Below are 20,592 nucleotides of genomic sequence, written 5' to 3'. Positions count from 1 at the left end.
CTTATTTTCGTAGAGAGAGAGAGAGAGTGAGCACAAGCAGGAGGAATGGCAGGCAGAGGGAGAAAAGCAGACTCCCTGCTAGGCAAGGAACCTGATTGGGGACTTGATCCCAGGACCTTGAGATCATGACCTGAGCTGAAGGCAGACACTTAACTGATTGAGCCATCCAGGCATCCCTGGATTTTGTTTTTAGAATATGGGAAGATCTTGACTATTTCAGCATAGTAGATCTGATAGTATCAAAGTAGTATTCTAAGGTTACATGTTGTAAGATGTATTGCAGTGGAAAAGAAGTTGAGTTATTAAGTCGATGAGCCAGCCTAGATTGTACTGTGTTAAGTACTTACCTAATATAGTAGCATTTATAGGCAATGGTGCTAATAGTGAGAGTTTGTGAAAGAGCAGTTACTAGGACTTGGCAACTGGACCTAATAGCTAAGAGAAAGTGAGAAGGAACTAAAAATGTTTTGAGGTTTCTAGCTAGGGTAACTATTAGAACTGGGGTTTTATTGACAGAAACTGGTAAATTAGAAGGGGCAGTGAATTTTGAAAGGAGAAATAATTTTGGATTTTGGAAGGATTAGTTTGAAGTGATGATAAGGCTCTAATGCCCTCTGTGTAAGTCTCCAAGATTACTCTTAGGATTTGCCAGTGGGACTCAAAGGACTCAGTACTGTACTCATAACTGTGGTTTTTTACAGCAAAAGGATACAAGGCACAATCAGCAAAGGAAAAGTGTCCATGGGGAGAAACCTGAGGAAACCAGTCAGAGACTCCAGAGTCCTTTTCCAATGGAGTCACATAGGACCTGCTTAATTCCCCCAGCAAAGAATATGTGTGAAATGTTGCCTATAGAATCTCAAACCTGAGTTTATTATTGGAAGATAGCCACATAGGCCCCCAATATCTACTGTGTAACAGAATCCCAGCCTCCCAGAAGGAAAGCAGGTGTTCGTATAAACCATATTGTTTGCATAAATAGTTGAGGCATAGTCAGTATTTTTATCTGTTGGGTGATGGGAACCCTCCCTCAAATCCAAGTTCTCAGACACTAACCACGGGCCTGTCTTGTAAGAAGGCGTTCTTAAGAATATAAGTAGTCTGAGGTCTGCAGTGTTAATTATTTTCTGAACACTCCACAAGGTGGTTAAAGATACTCTTTGAGCATAGTAGTCATGGGTTTTTGTCTTCTAGAGGGTTCTGTTTGCCTTAATAGGCAAGAAGTTACTGGGGGATGTTTATTATTCTTAAATAGAAGCCTGAGTTTAAGGAGTAATATAAGAGGCAGTTACGTACTCTGTGATCCCCAATATAGGAAAAGGCAAAATAGGAAGACAGTAAAAAGATCAGTGATTGCCATGGTTAGGGGGAGGGAGAGGAACAAATGGGTGGAGCATGATATTTTTAGGACAGTGAAAATACTCTATATCATTAGCATTTGTGTCTGTTTTGGGGTCTTGAGTAAGCTCACACTTTTTCTGCTAAGACTATATATGCTAAAAAATGGTTCTTGGGTCTGATAAAAGTGCTGTGTATGGGAGTGTTAACTCTTCAAATTCTAAAAATTGATAATTTGAATTTGTTTTCTCTAGAGGTACCAATTCAGATATACTGCCTATAGTAAATATGAATAAACTTTTTATAGTGTATGTACTATATTTTTCCTAGGTGCACTAATTCAGATATACTGGTGTAACATGTGTAGAGTAGGACCATAGTGAAAAAGGAACATTTGGTAAGTCGTCTGGAAAGAAGACCCAGAATTTGAAGTCATGGTTGCTTCTAGAAAGAGAAGACTTGTTAACGGTTATATGTCAAATATCTGTTGAATGTTAGCTAGAAAAAAGCCTCACATAACTTTTACTTTTACTTGACCCAGTGGAAAGAAGACTTGCTGCCACATTATGTTTTTAGTTAAAGTAGTATATTGCTAAGGGTAAGGATTATGGTCAATAAAATTTTTACACCTCTGCTGTCTAATGAATACTGAGTAAATGAAGAATGTTTTGCACTGATGTCTCACATATTAATTAATTTTTCTACAGGTATCTTCATAGTCATCACTTCTTGGAGTTGGTTACCTTGCTTCTGTCAATTCCAGTAACAAGTGCCCACCCTGGTGTGCTGCAGGCCACAAAAGATGTTTTAAAGTTTCTTGCACAGTCACAGAAGGGTCTTCTTTTTTTTATGTCAGAATATGAAGCCACAAATTTGTTGATCCGAGCTTTGTGTCACCTTTATGATCAAGATGAAGAGGAGGGTCTTCAATCTGATGGTGTTATTGACGATGCATTTGCCTTGTGGCTACAGGACTCAACACAGACATTACAGTGTATTACAGAACTCTTCAGCCATTTTCAGCGTTGCACAGCCAGTGAAGAAACTGACCATTCAGATCTCCTGGGAACCCTTCACAATCTTTATTTGATTACTTTTAATCCTGTGGGAAGATCAGCTGTTGGCCATGTTTTCAGTCTTGAGAAAAATCTCCAAAGTCTTATTACTCTGATGGAGTACTATTCCAAAGAAGCCTTAGGGTAATTTTCTTTTTACTCCTTATTTCTTTCATACTGGAAAACTACATCAGTAAAGGGCTAGTTTCTTAAAAGATGTTGCTTTGAAAGTAAAAATTATTACATTTATTTTTTGACATAATACATAATTTGTTAATTAAGGATTAGAATGATAGAAATTTCTAAAATACAAGATATGTCTGTAAAGCAACAAAATGGATCTTTTAGCAGCTTCTTCCAGTTTCCCCTGGATGTTGACTAGATTACAGCTGTAGAACCCTTGCTAATTTGTGTGTAGGGGAATCCCAAGACACCATAATGTATATTTGCAGAGTAATGAGGACTATCTAGCTATCTTGAATTTTCCCTCATGTTTAAACTATGTTGCTGTTGGTTTCAGAAGTACTGTGACTAAATGGGGGCAGGGGATTTAGAATGCCTAATTTTTAATAGCTGCCCGGTAGGGCAGAGGATTGATGTTTAGTGTCTTAGGAGATAAACATGCTCTTCCTAGCTCATGTCATACAAAACAGTGACATCCAGGTAACTGGCCTTACAATAGGGTCTTGATATGACTCCTTGGGGGAACAAAGGAGGTCTTTTGGGGGAACCATGAAAGGCAGTGGCTTCCATACATAGCTCTACCTCAGCAGTTTTAAGGTAGAAGACAGTGATGATGGCAGTAGTTTGATTCATGACACTTACTCCTACTTATCAAGAGTGAACAAACATTTTAAAGGAGACCATTGAAGTATACTTCCGAATTTTTCATTGCTAATGAAGTATACTTGTTAATATTTCATTTTTCTTCTGAGCTTAAAAGAATTTCACTTTGCATTGTGATGCCTGTGCTTCATTTATATACTATTAAGTAGTGTTTCCAACTGAATTGGAGGTGTTTCTTGTCTTCAAGGAGTTAGTCACGTTTCATTGTAAAATTCCTTGGTTTTTTTCTTTAAAGCCAAATAGAAAAAAATGTTTAAACTGTTCCTGGAAAAATTGTTTTCATACCAAAAACTTTAAAACCTTATTTTGTTTCAGTGATTCCAAGTCTAAGAAGTCAGTAGCTTATAATTATGCATGCATACTTATTTTGGTGGTGGTTCAGTCTTCCAGTGATGTCCAAATGCTAGAACAGCATGCAGCATCTCTCTTGAAGCTTTGTAAAGCAGATGAAAATAATGCTAAATTACAAGGTATGGTACTTGAAGTTATTTAAGCATTTATGATATATGAAGGGAAAAAAGCCTTTGAACATAAAAATTCTGAATACAATTTAGAAATCCATTTGCCATTGGTTAACATATATATGCTATCATCAAAAGTGAAGGATAATGAATATGAACACTATTTTCTAAAGTATATAAATATAAATATGTTGAATGAAGTTTATGGCAAACCTTATATTAGTAGTCATGAAGAATTGAAGGTATCTAATCACAGTTTTTAAAATTTTGTTTTGGTTTTTTTCTAACCTTACTAAGTAAAAAATTTGATAACATTGAGTGAATATTGTAAATATTCTTTTCTTTTTCTTTTTTTCTTTTTTTTATTTTTCTGGGAGAGCCTGTAAGTGGGGAGGGGTGGTGGGGGAGAGACAGAAGAAGAGGGAGAGAATCTTTTTATTTTTTTATTATTTATTTATCTGACAGAGATCACAAGTAGGCAGAGAGGCAGGCAGAGAGAGAAGAAGGGTAGCAGGCTTCCTGCTGAGCAGAGAGCCTGATGTGAGGCTCAATCCCAGGACCCTGAGATCATGACCTGAGCCAAAGGCAGAGGCTTTAACCTACTGAGCCACCCAGGCGCCCCGAGGGAAAGAATCTTGAGCAGAGTCCCACTAAGTGCAGAGCTGGAGGGAGAGGCTCGATTTCATAACGCTGATATCCTGACTGAGCCAAAATCAAGAATTGAATGCTTGACCGACTGAGCCACTCAGGTGCCCCTGACTTTTTTCTTTTTAATCTTAAATTTTATGTGTGATACCATCAGTAAAAGTATGAGTTAAACTCAACCTCTCATGAAGGAAATAGTGTGCTTTTATAAAAGGAGGACACACAGCATCTTCAAAGATATCAATTCTTTACTACTTATTCTGGGTGATGGGTACACATAATTGTTTTATTATTTTTCTTGTATCTTTCAGTGGGGCAATATATGCTGTATATATGAAAGAGTTAACTTAAAAACACACTTGAAAAATACTTAGACATACATAGTTGTAATAATCCTCATGGAGAACTGTAGAACCGAGGAGAGACATGACTATATTTCAGTTTCCTTTAGTTATTCCTGAAAAGTGTCAGGAACTGGCATATCACTTTTTTTTTTTAAGATTTTATTTATTTGACAGAGACACAGCGAGAGAGGGAACACAAGCAGGGGGAGTGGGAGAGGGAGAAGCAGGCTTCCCGACGAGCAGGAACCCTGATGCAGGCCTCTATCCCAGGACCCTGGGATCATGACCTGAGCTGAAGGCACCCAGGCACCCGAGGCATATCACTTTTTCTTTTTTTAATTTTAAGACTTTATTTATTTATTTATTTGAGAGAGAGAGCATGAGAGAGGAGAAGGTCAGAGGGAGAAGCAGATTCCCCGCAGAGCTGGGAGCCTGATGTGGGATTCGATCCTGGGACTCCAAGATCATGACCTGAGCCGAAGGCAGTGGCTTAACCAACTGAGCCACCCAGGCGCCCAGCATATCACTTTTTTACATTAGAATGCTTTTCTTAAAATAGTTTTGGTAATAAAGTATGGGTGTTACAGCATAGCTTCTAGTTGATTTTTTTTTCCTATGTTATTCCACTCAGTTTTCTTTTTTTAAAATATCGTTGACACACAATGTACATTAGTTTCAGTCGTACAGCATAGGGATTCCACAATTATATACAGTTATGGTATGCTCACCTAAGTAGAGCTACCATGTCACCATACAGTACTGTTATACCATTGACTATATTCCCTATGCTGTACCTTTCATCCCCATGACTTACTCATTCTGTAAGTGGAAACCTTTACCTCCTACTCCCCTTCACCCATTTTGCTCATTTTTCCATACCCCTCCCCTCTGGCAACCACCAGTTCTCTATATATTTATGAGTCTGTTTCTACTTTTTTTGATTGTTCGTTTTTTTCTAGTAGAGTTTTGAATTCAGTTGTGGTAAATGGTATATTTCATTTGTGATTGTTTTCTAAGCAAAGTTTGTTATTTTGGGATGATAGTGATTACTTTTAATTTTATAAAGGTAAATTAGGAAATTGGCAAAATTTAAAATTCCTGCTAAGAGAAATATCACTCAGCCAACCTCCCTCTCATGGGACTGATCCTGTTAGAAGTTAATAAATTTTGTACATGGTTTTTTGGGGGTGTGGGAAGTGGCGGCAGCATTAGGTAAATAAACACTTTTATTATGTTAGTTTATAAGTAGTCAGTTTTATATACTTTTTTTAATGTTGTAAGTTGATGGTCCTGTTTAAGCGTGAAAACACTTAAGTGTTTAGAAACCAAGTGACTAAGAATGGTCACTTCTTATTTCTAAGCCTGTAATGAAAGGTAGCCCATTTACATTTCACTTTAAGGCTTGTTTAGAGAATTAGACATAAGTTTATCCCTGTATGAAGTTTAGGTTATTGAGATCAATATGAATCTGATAATATTCTTTGGAAAAGAATACCTTTACTTCCTTTGTTATAAAGACTTTTTATTTTAAAATATTATATTATGAATGACGTTTTTGTTTTTAAGAACTTGGCAAGTGGCTTGAACCTCTGAAAAACCTTAGATTTGAAATTAACTGCATCCCAAACCTAATTGAATATGTTAAACAGGTAAGTAAAACCTAAAAGTGCCTTGATTTTTTTTTTTTTAAGACTGTTTTATTTTAGAGAGCCTACACACATGAGCAAGAGGAGAGGAGAGAGAGAGAAGCATACTCCCCACTGCATGGGGAGCGTGGTGTAGGGCTCCATATCATGACCTAAGCTGAAACGAAGTCAGATACTTCAACAGATGAGCCACCCAGGCACTCCTAAAAGTGCCTTCATTTTATGGAACTGTGTGGCTCCAAATATAGTAATATTGCATTAAATCATTTATGTAGATAATGCAGTAATTTTTAAGTGTACTTGATTGATTTGCTAGACATTGTGGTACAGATTGGTATGTGTGGTGGAGTGTATATGTGAATACACTTGCGTACAACCCTGTGTGCTCTACTGCTTCCACTACCAGATCTGTCCTATTTTTTTTTCTCAAATTGGAGTAATAACACCTACCATTTTGATGATCTTTACAACAGCCTTATTTTTTTTTTAAAAGATTTTATTTATTCATTTGTCAGAAAGAGAGAGAGAGAAAGCACACAAACAGGCAGAGAGGCAGGCAGAGGCGGAGAGAGAGGCAGGCTCCCTGCTGAGCAAGGAGCCCGATGCGGGACTCGATCCCAGAACTCTGGGATCATGACCTGAGCCGAAGGCAGTGGCTTAACCCACTGAGCCACCCAGGCATCCCTACAATATCCTTTTAAAGTTAAATGCTTTGATAATTTGACGTATAATTGTATCAGTTAAACCCTAGTGAAAAAGAACTTCCTTCAGAATTTAGGTGAAAATCTACAAGAATCAATTTTAGATAATTACAGTGGGAGCTAGTTCTAATTTTTTTTGTTGTTTTTTTAAAAGATTTTATTTATTTAACAGAGAGTATAAGCCGGGGGAGTGGCAGGCAGAGGGAGAAGGAGAAGCAGGCTCCCCTGCAGAACAGGGAGCCCGATGTGGGGCTCGATCCCAGGACCTGGGATCATGACCTGAACTGAAGGCAGTCTCTTAACCAGCTGAGCCACCCAGATGCCCCCTAGTTCTAAATTTGTTAATTTGGGATAGTCACATCTACAAATAGTCATAAAAGTTGAAAATCCTGTATCATAATAGTACATTTGAAAAATTCATGTACAATTCAAGTAATTAGTAATTTAAAAATTCATCAAAACTGTTGCATTGTTAATTAGTTTTAAAAGTTAGTGTAGCATAGGAAGAAGGACTAAAGGTGGTCATAGGTGCATACAAAATTTTAAGCTAGAGAGAATTGGACCTTGAATTATTTCCTCTTTCATTTAACAGATGAGCTGTGTGTATTTGTTTGTGTGTGTGTGTAACACATCTTGGTTTTGGAGTTGAAATGTGTATTATTAAAATAGCGACCAAGTACTCTTTGAGTTTATGTGCTTTTCATTTTTCTTTACTGACTTGTTGGCCCTTATCTTCTCTTTTTACTCCATCTTTCCTAAGAGTACTTTTACCTCCTGTGGTGCCATTATATTCTTATGTGTTGCTTACTCTGTGCCTCAGATGTCATCTAGAGCTTCTCATATATTCATCTTTTATTTGGCAGAAGTACACTAGATCCTATAAATTTAGATGGTCATATGTTCAGGGTACTTGTGCATGGTCAGAAGAATGTATAAGGTGTCCAATAAAGATTATGTGCTTGGGTAAAAGTTTTTAACCAATAAAAAGTTTAGCTCCCCAAATTTAAATTACATGCTGTAATTTAAGAGTTTTGATTTTTATATAAATGATTATCTATTAATTATAGTTAATAATAAGTGATTCTCATTCTAAGATATACCAAAAATAGTTGATCTGAGATTGAAACTTCTCACTGTGCTCCATGCTGCTTTATGTAACTTGTGGAATTGTGGAAAGACAGCAAGGAAGAAATTAGAAAAAATGTATAGGGGAAAGGAATTTTCTTATTTTTCTTTTTAAGTTTCTCCTCTGGGGGTTAGGAGCTGTAATAGTAACATTTAAAAATATTCTTTCTTTCTTTTTTTTTTTTTCCTAAATATTTTATTTATTTGAGAGAGAGAGAGAGTGGGGGAGAGCATAGAGGAAGAGTGAGAAGGAGAAGCAGACTCCCCACTGAGCAGAGAGCCTGATGTGGGACTTGATCTCAGGACCCTGACCTGAGCCCAAGGCAGATGCTTAACCAACTGGCCACCCAGGCGCCCCTAAAATGTTACTCCTTCAGAATTTTTTCAAAACCGTCTGTGCCGATCTGTGGAAACTACAAAAACAAAGAAACTTAAACAACTATTTGTTGTCGGGAAACATAGCATAGGCAGGTGCTAAGGACTTAGACAACTCTATTTTTTCCTTTAACCATGCCTTAACTGGTCATCACAACTAGATTCCTGTTGTGGCGGTACTTGTGTATCTGCATTCGAGTGCATGTTATGTAGTGCTAAAACATTCCCTTTTGCCTCCTCAGTTTTTTTTTTGTTGTTGTTGTTTTTTTAAAGATTTTATTTACTTATTTGACAGACAGAGATCACAAGTAGACAGGCAGGGAGATAGAGAGGAAGGGAAGCAGGCTCCCTGCCGAGCAGAGAGCCCGATGTGGGACTCGATCCCAGGACCCTGAGATCATGACCTGAGCCGAAGGCAGCGGCTTAACCCGCTGAGCCACCCAGGCGCCCCATGCCTCCTCAGTTATCCACAGGGCTTTGTAAAATCAGTCATTGCTTCATTTTTTGGGGGGAGGGTATATAGAAAGTATATGAAAAAGAACGATTTTAAATTCTTTTATTTTTATTTTTATTTTTAAATTTTTAGACATCTATTTTAAATTCTTAATACAGGGTGTCTCATTCATTTTTGTATTCATTCATTTTGTACTCATTCATTTGCTACTTTCATTTTAATCTGTACTTTTTAATACACTTGAACTTTGCAGTTAATTGATTTTATAAAATAACTTTTATAAAAACTTCATTAGCTTTATTCATGTTTTAAATTTATTTGGGAAACTTAAAATGGTGTAAGTGCTTAACATGAAGCTCATATTTTTAGTTAATGCCTTCTTGGGAATTTTTTTCTTGATTCATATCCAAACATCAAGAAATTAAACTTTTCTGTTCATTTTTATTTTTCAAGAATATTGATAATTTGATGACCCCGGAAGGAGTTGGCCTTACCACTGCCTTGCGTGTTCTCTGTAATGTGGCATGTCCACCACCTCCTGTTGAAGGTAATATGCCTATTATACTTTAAAAACTATTTTTAAAGTTTGGTATAACTGCTGTTTGTTAAATAAAATATTCAAAAATCTTAACTGATTATTAACATGTAAGTAATTAGTTTTTTCTCCCCTTATCCTATATAAAGGTCAACAGAAAGACCTGAAATGGAACCTTGCCGTTATTCAGCTTTTTTCTGCTGAAGGAATGGACACCTTTATTCGGGTTCTACAAAAATTGAACAGTATTCTGACTCAGCCTTGGAGGCTCCATGTCAACATGGGGACTACCCTTCACAGAGTTACTACTATTTCAATGGCTCGCTGCACGCTCACTCTTCTTAAAACTATGTTAACGGAGCTCCTGAGAGGTGGATCCTTTGAGTTTAAGGACATGCGTGTTCCTTCAGCACTTGTGACTTTACACATGCTCCTGTGCTCTATCCCTCTCTCAGGTCGTTTGGATAGTGATGAACAGAAAATTCAAAATGATATCATTGATATCTTACTGACTTTTACACAAGGAGTTAATGAAAAACTCACAATCTCAGAAGAGACTCTGGCCAATAATACTTGGTCTTTAATGTTAAAAGAAGTTCTTTCTTCAATCTTGAAGGTTCCTGAAGGATTTTTTTCTGGACTCATACTACTTTCAGAGCTGCTGCCTCTACCATTGCCCATGCAAACAACTCAGGTATCACTTCCATATAACATGCATCTTATAAATGACTGCAGTAACACTTTTAAAAAAGCCGATGATTTTGTTATTAAAAAAAAAAAACCAAAACCCACAACCCTCATCCCCTTCCCCCAAAAAAGACATAAAATAACTGGATGAGGGTGAGATAAAACTGAAGCAAGTTGGTCATTAAAGAAATATGGGGGCAACATTTTGAATAAATTTTTGTTAATGTGAATTTTATTATGCTGTTCTGTATACCTGTACTTTTGTTATTTTTAAATCCTTTTTTTCCCTTTATCATGTGTTAGAATTTGCCATTAACTAAGTTGGTTCACCAATGGACTCTGCACTACTGACTGCTAACCTGAGAACAATAAGATTTTCTAGATGCATTGAATTCAAGCAAATGTTTAATTGTATAATAGAAGAATGTTTTAAGCATGTAGTAAAGATGTTCTTTTCATAACAGTTCTTCCTGAACAGTTTTTGTGACTATAAATAAATATTAAAAAAATCTACGTACACACACAATATACTTTTTTAACAGGTTATTGAGCCACATGATATATCAGTGGCACTCAACACCCGAAAATTGTGGAGCATGCACCTTCATGTTCAAGCAAAGTTGCTCCAAGAAATAGTTCGCTCTTTCTCTGGCACAACCTGCCAGCCCATTCAACATATGTTACGGCGTATTTGTGTTCAATTGTGTGACCTTGCCTCACCAACTGCACTTCTGATTATGAGAACTGTGTTGGATTTGATTGTAGAAGACTTGCAAAGGTATTTTCATTTTGCATTAAAAATTTTTTCCTCAAGTTATTCTTGACACAGATACATCTTTTTCACTTAGAATTTGGAAACCAGGGTTTAGAATGCTCAGATAATATATATTACATATAAATATATACATATACATGTATATTTATGTGTGTATGTATATTAATATATGTAGATTAATTAGAAAACTATTTCATATGCAAGATACCTTGAAAGTCTTGATTTTGGGTGTTTGAAAGGTGATCTATAAAATACTCTGATTTAAAAAAAGATACTGAAATCTGAATATATAAAACTTTACAGTAATTGTGAAATTCCAGAGAAGTCATTATATCCAAGGAATGAAATGTTTTATACAAGACTTTATACAAGATTTGTATCATGATATGTGTTGAAAAATAAATATTAGTTAAATAATGTGCTAAAAGTAAGAATTTTGTTTACTAAATGTATTGATTTTATTTCAGCACTTCAGAAGATAAAGAAAAACAGTATACTAGCCAAACCACCAGGTTGCTTGCTCTTCTTGATGCTCTGGCTTCACACAAAGCTTGTAAATTAGCTATTTTGCATCTAATTAATGGAACTATTAAAGGTGACGAAAGATATGCAGAGATATTCCAGGATCTGTTAGCTTTGGTGCGGTCTCCTGGAGACAGTGTTATTCGCCAACAGTGTGTTGAATATATCACATCCATTTTGCAGTCTCTCTGTGATCAGGTATTTATGGTTATCTTATAAATTCTGTGTGTTTGTGTGTGGTTTAAAAGCTTCTCTTGATAATAAGTCTTGGCTGTGAATACAGAGATCTCATCTATTTTACTAACCCTGTTGTTTAGGGAGATCAGTTTGACTAGTGAACCAACCATAAAATAGTTTGGTGCTTCATAGCTTTCTTTGGGTTTGTACTTCTCAGGTTTCTCTGAGGTCTCTTTTTCTTCATGAGATTGCATCCTTATTGGCTACTGAATTCTTTGGGGTTGGTTATGTCTGGTATTTGCATTTTCCTTTCACTTACACAGTTTCATTCTTGAATTCTATAGCTTTGTGATTGGTTGAATTAATAATACCATGTTCTCTTGTTTGGACAACTTTTGAAGGTATCAGAGATGACTACAATTTTGGTATGTTTTAGACTACTCTGCATAGAGATGTTCACTAAAAGGAGTAGTATCTCTGCCTGTCTATGTTACTGATTTCCAGTTTATAATTCCATGAGTTAATGATAATTGTTTTAACTTTTAAAAAGTCCATTGTGATTGAGATCTTTGAAGATTTCTTTCTTTCTTTTTTTTTTTTTTTAAGATTTTATTTATTTTAGAAAGCTTACCCACAAGTAGGGAGGGGGCAAAGGGAAGGGAGAGGGAAAGGGAGAGAATCTCAAGCAGACTCTGCGCCCCAAGCGTGGAGCCCAATATGGGGCTCAGCGTGAGGCTTGATCCGAAAACTCCAGGATCACCACCTGAACCGAAACCCAAGAGTCAGTTGCTTAACTGACTGAGACACCCAGGTGCCCAAGATCAAGATTTCTGTACATGTTGGTACTTTCGCTTATCATAATGCTCCTGCTGTCTAATCATCAGATGTCATTTTTTTCAGACAGAATATTTTTTAAAAAATATTTTATTTATTTGACAAAGAGATCACAAGTGGGCAGAGAGGTAGACAGAGCGGGGTGGGGGAAGCAAGCTCCCTGCTGAGCAGAGAGCCCAATGCGGGACTCCATCCCATGACCCTGAGGTCATGACCTGAGCCGAAGGCAGAGGCTTAACGCCCTGAGCCACCCGAGACAGAATATTTTTAATAGGATCCCATGCTGGAAGATTACCTTTTTTCAGCTGACAAAAATCCAGTTTGGTTACATTTAACACTTACGTCAAGAAGGAGCTTTTTTGGTGTGACTTGTTTTCACAAAAAGAAAATCTGGTTAAAAATAGTTTGGGACCTGGTAGAAAGGATATTTGAAGTCCTTATACATTAAAATGTCCATTTGACTGGTGTTTGTTATATAATCCATCTCAGATTTTGTGACTAATCTTAATGACACTGTAGCTCCCTAGCTACCCTGTTCACATAAACCTCATTCTTGGCCTCATCTTATATATTTTCCTTCTGATTCAAACTTTGTTTTATAGTTTTAGCCCATGTTGAATCTTAGGGGGTAGTATGTTGAAGTGATTAAAGGTAATGAGACATACCCTAAAATATTTCTGTAAAATCTACTGCCTTTGGCTCTTCTATAAAAGAGTGGTGGGAATTTTTATTGTTGGTTAAACTTTCTTGAGCATTAAAAAAATTGAATTTTGGGGGCACTTGGGTAGTTCAGGGGGTTAAGCCTCTGCCTTCGGCTCAGGTCATGATCTCAGGGTCCTGGGGTTGAGCCCCGCATCAGGTTCTCCGCTCAGCGGGGAACCTCTTTCCCCCTTTCTCTCTGCCTGCCTTTCTGCCTACTTGTGATGTCTCTCTCAAATAAATAAATAAATAAAGTATTTTTAAAAAATTGAATTTTGAGGGGCGCCTGGGTGGCTCAGTGGGTTAAAGCCTCTACCTTTGGCTCAGGTCATGATCCCAGGGTCCTGGGATCAAGTCCCGCATCGGGCTCTCTGCTCAGCGGGGAGCCTGCTCCCTCTCTCTCCCTCTGCCTGCCTCTCTGCCTACTTGCAATCTCTGTCTTTCAAATAAATAAATAAAATGTTAAAAAAAATTAAAAAAATTGAATTTTGAAAGTATATAAAAACTAGAGGGAAATACTTAGTTGGAAAACTGTCTAAATGTTTATTTGCTCCATTTCTTTCTGGGATGTTTTAAATTGCAGTATGGGTATGTTTACTTATTTATTTATTTTTAAGGTTTTATTTATTTATTTGAGAGAGAGAGAGAGAGCACAAGTAAGGGAAGCAGCAGGCAGAGGGAGAAGGAGAAGTAGGCTCCTTTCTGAGCTTGGAACCGACGTGGTGCTTGATTCCAGGACCCCGTGATTGTGACCTGAACCAAAAGCAGACACTGAAGTGACTGACCGACCCAGGCACCCCAATATGGATATGCTTATTAAATTTATTTCACTGTGGGGTACCTGCGTGGCTCAGTGGGTTAAGCATCCAACTCTTGGTTTCGGGTCAGGTCATGAGATCAACTCCTCCCGCCCATCCAGCTCTGTGCTCAGCAGGGAGATTGTTTGGGATTCTTTTCCTCTTCATCTCCTTCTGCACACCCCCTCATGTGCATTTGCTCACTCTCTCTTTCAAATAATAAAATTTTATTTCACTGAATAATTTCTTTATAAATTAAAAAATACTCAAATGAATCAATAATACAATGATTTAAAATATTTTAGTACCAAAAGTAGTTCACTTAATCATTTGAAGATAGGAACTACATTCAGTATGATGCAAAAAGAAAAACTTTCAGGAGCACCTGGCTGACTCAGTTGGTAGAAGATGCAGCTCTTGATCTTGTCATGAGTTCAGGCCCCACATTTGAGCCATGAATGAATGAGATGTTCTTTTAAAGTAAAAATATTGTAAAGTAAAATATTTGCTTTTATTTCTTTAGGTGTATATCTTTGTATTACATTTTATAGAAGAGCAAAATGAGTCCTTTGTGTTTGAGTTTCTATTTAGGATAGTAAGGTAACAGTATTTTGATGAGGCAGTTCCTAAGGTTTAATTGGTATGTTTTTCTAATATAAAAATGTTAATTGATAACAAAGTAAATTTTTTCCTCTACTCCTCTCCTCCCTCACAGGACATTGCTCTTATTTTGCCAAACTCTTCTGAAGGTTCTATTTCTGAACTGGAGCAGCTCTCCAATTCTCTACCAAACAAAGAACTGATGGCCTCAATTTGTGACTGTTTACTAGCTGTGCTAGCTAACTCTGAGAGCAGTTACAACTGTTTACTGACATGTGTCAGAACAATGATGTTTCTTGCAGAGCATGATTATGGATTGTTTCATTTAAAAAGGTATGCTTAATTTAATACATTCTTGGGTTTAATTTTTTACTCTGTCACCCCTCCCCAAATTGATTAACTCATAGATAATTATAGAAAGTTGAAGATGTGATTTCTTTCATATGGAAAAATTTATATCTATGGAATAGATTTGTTAGCAGTGAAGTGTGCTAGTAATAAAATCTTTAAGATTAAAATTATAAACTGAGTAGATGGACAAATTAATGTGGGCAACTTAACAGTATTTAAGAAGGGAATCTTACTGTTCCAGGGATGTTAATTCATACTCTATTTGCTTTGTTGATACATTTACCTTTTGTCCTTCAGAGGTGATGGTGGTATGATATTATGGACCCTAAGGCTAAATACTTTTTTATGTTTTTTATTCTGTAGAGGAATGGCTGAGATAAAATTAATTTGAGATAATGTAAACTTCAAGTATAATTTCTGCTCCAGTCTCTCAGTCCATGCCCTCATCTTTTTCTTCTCTAGGATGGTAGCTGGGTATTATGGAGATTTCCTTGGGAATTTGTAGAAGTATGTAGGATTATGAGATAGAAGGGAGGAAGAGACATATGTTTGTGCCTCTCATTCATTCTTATAACATTGGCTGAAAACTTATGTTCCAAATACTATGTGGTGCTGGGTCCTACCTCTCTCCTCATTTTTATTCTCTCTCAGTGGGTAGCACCTGCTGAAAATCCAAATTTTCCTTCTCCTCCTGCCCTGTCCCCAGTCTCTCATTATAGTCTTTACATTTTACTTCTGGAATGACCTTTTTCCTTTTGCCTGGATATTTACTGTATATCCTTTAAAACTCATATTCTTCACCTCCAAGAAAGCAAAAAAAAAAAAAAAAAAAAGTTTTCCTTGATTCCTCTATTCCTGGCTCTTACAAGTACCCTTTGCATACATTTGCCATAGCATTTTATGTGATGTTTTTGGCTTTGTTGGATTCATGTTTCTGGTCTTTTTCCTGTTGGTAATCTTTTCCTAAATTGTCTTAATCTATTCCCTTTTCTCCCTCTGGCTCTAATTTTTCTGCTAAGCTCCAAATAACCCATCCATCTTTTGCCATCTCTGTTTGGTTGTTTAATGGATAGTTCAGACTAAATAGACCTAAAGCAGAGCCCTTGATATTCTTGCTTCAAGCATGTTTCTGTCTTGCTCATCCCAGTAAATGTTATCACCATCCACTCAAGTATTTCTTGGTGATATTCACCTTGATCTCTTGACTGAGGTGCTGTCAGGATTCTGCTCTGTAAACCTAATAATTATCTACTTTTAATTACTAAATATTTTAGAGAATGTATTTTGAGACTATGCAAATATCTTATTTCTGCTTAAACCTTTTGTCCACTAAGTTTAGTACTCATCAGTGAATCTTGGCATGTGGCAGTTTTTACTGTGGTATCCTAATGCAAATTTCCTATTTCTCTTATTCCTTTTTAATTTATTACCTTTTTGTAAGGAAGAATTATCACTTTTCCCTCATTTGTTTACTTATTTAGGGATTTATATCAATATAGACTTATGGACATTAATTTTTTCTTCATATGATCTAATGCTATTGTTATTCATTTTGTTGTTCAACTTGTATCACTGATTTAGGTTCTTTTCATTGGATAGAGTGAAGAAATATATGCATGTGTCCTAACTTATTCATATACACATCAACATTTATTTTTGTATGTATTTATTTATGTGTATGTTATTTTTTAAAATTAGTGTATACTGACATTTTGACTTCAATATCAGATGTTGTTTCTAGTTTTCTCCCTTTCCTTGTAACCTCATTCATGTTTCATGTTGTACAGGTCTATGGATTTTGACAAATGCATAGAGTCATGTGTTTATCACCACAACTGCATACAGAGCACTTCCCTCACCTTAAAATTTCAGTGCATTACATTTTTATAGACAACTTCTTTACAAGTTGAGCAACAAAAATAGTAGATTTTGGTATTATTAGTTCTTTAAATTTTAGACATTCTAATAGGTAATGTAGTGAGCTCCAGTTTTTGATAGATCCTATAAGTAAGGCTCATTTGCTTAAAGTTGTATGTAGAAGCTAGTAATTGTTGTAGTCTAATTTTAAACCCATGCTTTATTCATTAATCATATTAGCTGTCTTTGTATTTAATATCATTCCTATTTGTTGTGCCTTATCCATTTCATTATTTTATAAAGTTTTCAAGAACAGGAGTCTTTATCTTTCTCTCTCTTTTTTCTTTTAATTAATTAATTAATTAGTTTTCAGCATAACAGTATTCATTGTTTTTGCATATCTTTCTCTCTTTTATATTACTTTACCAAAGTCTTCTATGATGGCATCTCAGAATCCAACCGCATTTTTCAAATACAAACACTGTATGTTTAGTGTTAATATAGTCTTATTTTCATTTTGACTAATTATGAAGTATTACAACTTAAAGGACACAATTGAATATTAGAATACTTTGCCATTGAAATTCTCTGTTGATCAACAAAGAGCTGTGTAAGTATGTAGAATAATTTTATTAGGACTGTATGTTGTCATGATTGATTGCTATGCTTAAATCTCGCAGTATCAGGAGTTAGGCCACAGGCCAGATCCAGCCTACCACCAGTGTTTGTAAATACAGTTTTATTAGAACATAGTCAGCATTTATGTATTGTTTATGACTGCTTTCCACTACACAAGCAGTTGAATAGTTGTAACTGAGACTGCTTTTGTGTATAGAGAGAAACAGACTGCGTTGTTTCATAGCCTGCAAAGCATAAAATATGTACCATTGGGTTCTTTACATAAAAACTTTGTAGATCCCTAGTCTATACCCTTGATTTCCTTCTGTCAGATTATAGTGCCATAAAGATACTTATTTTTTGTAGTTATTATGTAAATCAGTCTTTCTGGTCAGGTTTCTGAGACCACTATAACCTTATATTAGAGAAATCCTCAGGCTATAAAAAGTGTAAAAATAAGGAACCTTGAATTTTCTTGTGCTAAGTGTTATATCTCTATATTTGGGCTAAATATTTTCTTTTGGTGGGGGGGGAATGTTTTCTTTAAGAACTTGGAGCTTAATTTTAAAAGGCTGCATCTCTAGGTACTGCCTTGTTAAATGGTTTATGTACATAGCCACACCAAAACATTTTTTGAACAGTGGACCAAATGGAGATAATTTATTTCTTATGCGAGATTTATACATTAAAATTTCAAGCATATCCTCTCTATTTATTTACAGTTCTTTAAGGAAAAACAGTAATGCTTTGCATAGTTTACTGAAACGAGTGGTCAGCACATTTAGTAAGGACACAGGTGAACTTGCATCTTCATTTTTGGAATTTATGAGACAGATTCTTAACTCTGACACAATGGTAAGTGTACCTATGTGTATATGTGTATTTTTTAAATTTATAAAGTTCATTGTAAATTAAAAAAATCACTTGTGTTCAAAAGTATCTTAGGATGTGTTTTGAAAGTTTGAACTTAGTGTTTTTCTGTGCCCTTATCTCACTATAAATGCAAGTTTCTGATATATAAAAAAGGTGTTTAAGAGCAGAAATTACTAAACTCTTTTTAAATGTATTAAGCATCATTAATTTTTGAATATTCTGATGTGGCAGCTTAAATAGAGAGCTACTACCCATAGTGTCTTCATTTTTTTTTTTTAAAGATTTCTTTATTTTGGGGCGCCTGGGTGGCTCAGTGGGTTAAAGCCTCTGCCTTCGGGTCAGGTCATGATCTCAGGGTCCTGAGATCGAGGCCCGTATCTGGCTCTCTGCTCAGCAGGGAGCCTGCTTCCTCCTATCTCTCTCTGCCTGCTTCTCTTCCTACTTGTGATCTCTGTCAAATAAATAAATAAAAATCTTAAAAAAAAAAAGATTTCTTTTTTTTTTTTTTTAAAGATTTTATTTATTTATTTGTCAGAGAGAGAGAGAGCACAGGCAGAGTGGCAGGCAGAGTCAGAGGGAGAGGCAGGCTCCCCGCGGGGCAAGGAGCCTCCCCAGGACGCCAGGATCATGACCTGAGCCAAAGGCAGCTGCTTAACCAACTGAGCCACCCAGGCGTCCCGAGATTTCTTTATTTTTTAGAGAGTGTGAATGCATGAGTAGGGGGAGGTGCAGAGTGAGAGAGAGAATCCTAAAACACAGTTCCCTCTGAGCTTGGAGCCTGACTCGGGGCTTGATCCCAGGATGCTAAGATCATGACCTGAGCTGAAATTAAGAGTTGGATGCTTAACTGACTAAGCCACCCAGGTGCCCCTTCTTTGATTTTTTTCTATTATTTTTCTGTTCTCTATTTGGTTATTTCTGCTTTTATCCTTACTGGTTTTTTTCCCTTCTACTTGCTTTGAGGTCAGTTTACTCTTCAGTTTCTAATTTCTTCAGGTGGAAGTTTAGGTTATACTAATTTGAGATTTTCTTTTTATTTATGTGTTTTTCTTCTTTTTAAATGTAGGCATTTATAGCTACAAATTTTCCTCTGTACATTGTGGCATGTCATGTTTTTGGTTTTGTTTATCTCTAAGGATTTTCTAATCCCTCTTGTAATTTTTTCTTTGGTTCATTGATTATTTAGATGTGTGTCTAATTTGCATATAGGTGTGACTTTTCCACATTTCCTTCTGTAATTGATTTCTAACTTCATTCCTTTGTGGTCATAGATCATACTTTGTTGAGGCTTGTTTTACAGTATAGGGTATGTGCTTTCCTGGAACATATGTTCCATGTGCCCTTAAGAAGAAATGTGTCTTCTGCCACTCTTTGGTGGCACCTACTGTACATACCTGTTAGGAGTAGATAGTTTATTGTTGTTCAAGCCTTCTGTTTCGTTGTTGATTTTCTGCCTAGTTGTTCTACCCACTACTGAAAGTAGGGGAGTGAAGTCTCCAACTGTTACTGTTGAAGTGTCTATTTCTCCTTTTACTTCTGTCAGGTTTTTGCTTCCAGCATCTTGAGCTCTATTTGTCAGGTGCATATATGTCCATGTTTGTCTTCCTGATGGATTGATGCTTTTGCTATTATAAAGTGTCTTTCTTCATCTCTAGTAATAACTTATGTTATTACACTTATGTGTAGTAATAACTTATGTCTAAACCTTTATTTTGAATTAGTGGTACAGCCACTTTAGCTATGTTTTATTTATTGTTTGTGTGGTATATATTTTTTCTACCCTTTTTACTTTCAGTCTGTTTGTATCTTTCAATCTTAAGTGTGTCTCTTGGGCACCTGGCTTTTTTAGTTGGTGGTGCATGCAACTATTTATCTCAGGATTGTGAGTTCTGCCCCATGTTAGGTGTGGAGCCTACACACATACATACATAAAAATGTGTCCCTTGTAGATACCATATAGTTGGGTTGTGTTTGTTTTACATTCTGCTAATTTCTTTTGATTGTTATAATCAATTTATTTATGTCTAATTACTGATAGGATTTATGTCTGTGTTTTGTTATTTACTTCCTATATAACCTTTTTTCCTCTTTATTGTATCTTATGTTAAATCGATATTTACAACTTTGCCATTTTAACTTTTTTTTTTTAAGATTGATTTATTTGTCAGAGAGAGTGTGTGCACACACAAGTGGGGGGAAGTGGCAGGCAGAGGTAGAAGCGGGCTTGAGCCCAATGTGGGACTTAATTTCAGGACCCTGGGATCATGTCCTGAGCCG

At 36.2% G+C, this 20,592-nt stretch overlaps 1 protein-coding gene across 2 annotated transcripts in view; it reads left to right on the top strand.

The window, feature by feature from the left end:
• The window catches only part of VIRMA (vir like m6A methyltransferase associated), a 57,428-nt gene that overhangs the window by 25,688 nt on the left and 11,148 nt on the right, over nucleotides 1-20,592 (top strand). For both annotated transcript variants that reach the window (XM_045077941.1, XM_004768556.3), the window contains exons 9-17: nucleotides 2,046-2,537; nucleotides 3,555-3,709; nucleotides 6,256-6,338; nucleotides 9,444-9,537; nucleotides 9,675-10,219; nucleotides 10,755-10,990; nucleotides 11,455-11,707; nucleotides 14,732-14,949; nucleotides 18,165-18,297. In XM_045077941.1, coding sequence (XP_044933876.1) covers nucleotides 2,046-2,537; nucleotides 3,555-3,709; nucleotides 6,256-6,338; nucleotides 9,444-9,537; nucleotides 9,675-10,219; nucleotides 10,755-10,990; nucleotides 11,455-11,707; nucleotides 14,732-14,949; nucleotides 18,165-18,297 — 2,209 coding nt within the window. The remainder of the gene's footprint in view (nucleotides 1-2,045; nucleotides 2,538-3,554; nucleotides 3,710-6,255; nucleotides 6,339-9,443; nucleotides 9,538-9,674; nucleotides 10,220-10,754; nucleotides 10,991-11,454; nucleotides 11,708-14,731; nucleotides 14,950-18,164; nucleotides 18,298-20,592) is intronic.

This window comes from Mustela putorius, unplaced genomic scaffold, assembly GCF_011764305.1.
Source record: "Mustela putorius furo isolate JIRA1106 unplaced genomic scaffold, ASM1176430v1.1 tig00000228_pilon_pilon_pilon, whole genome shotgun sequence".
NCBI lineage: Eukaryota > Metazoa > Chordata > Mammalia > Carnivora > Mustelidae > Mustela > Mustela putorius.
This window is presented reverse-complemented; position numbering and strand designations above follow the sequence as displayed.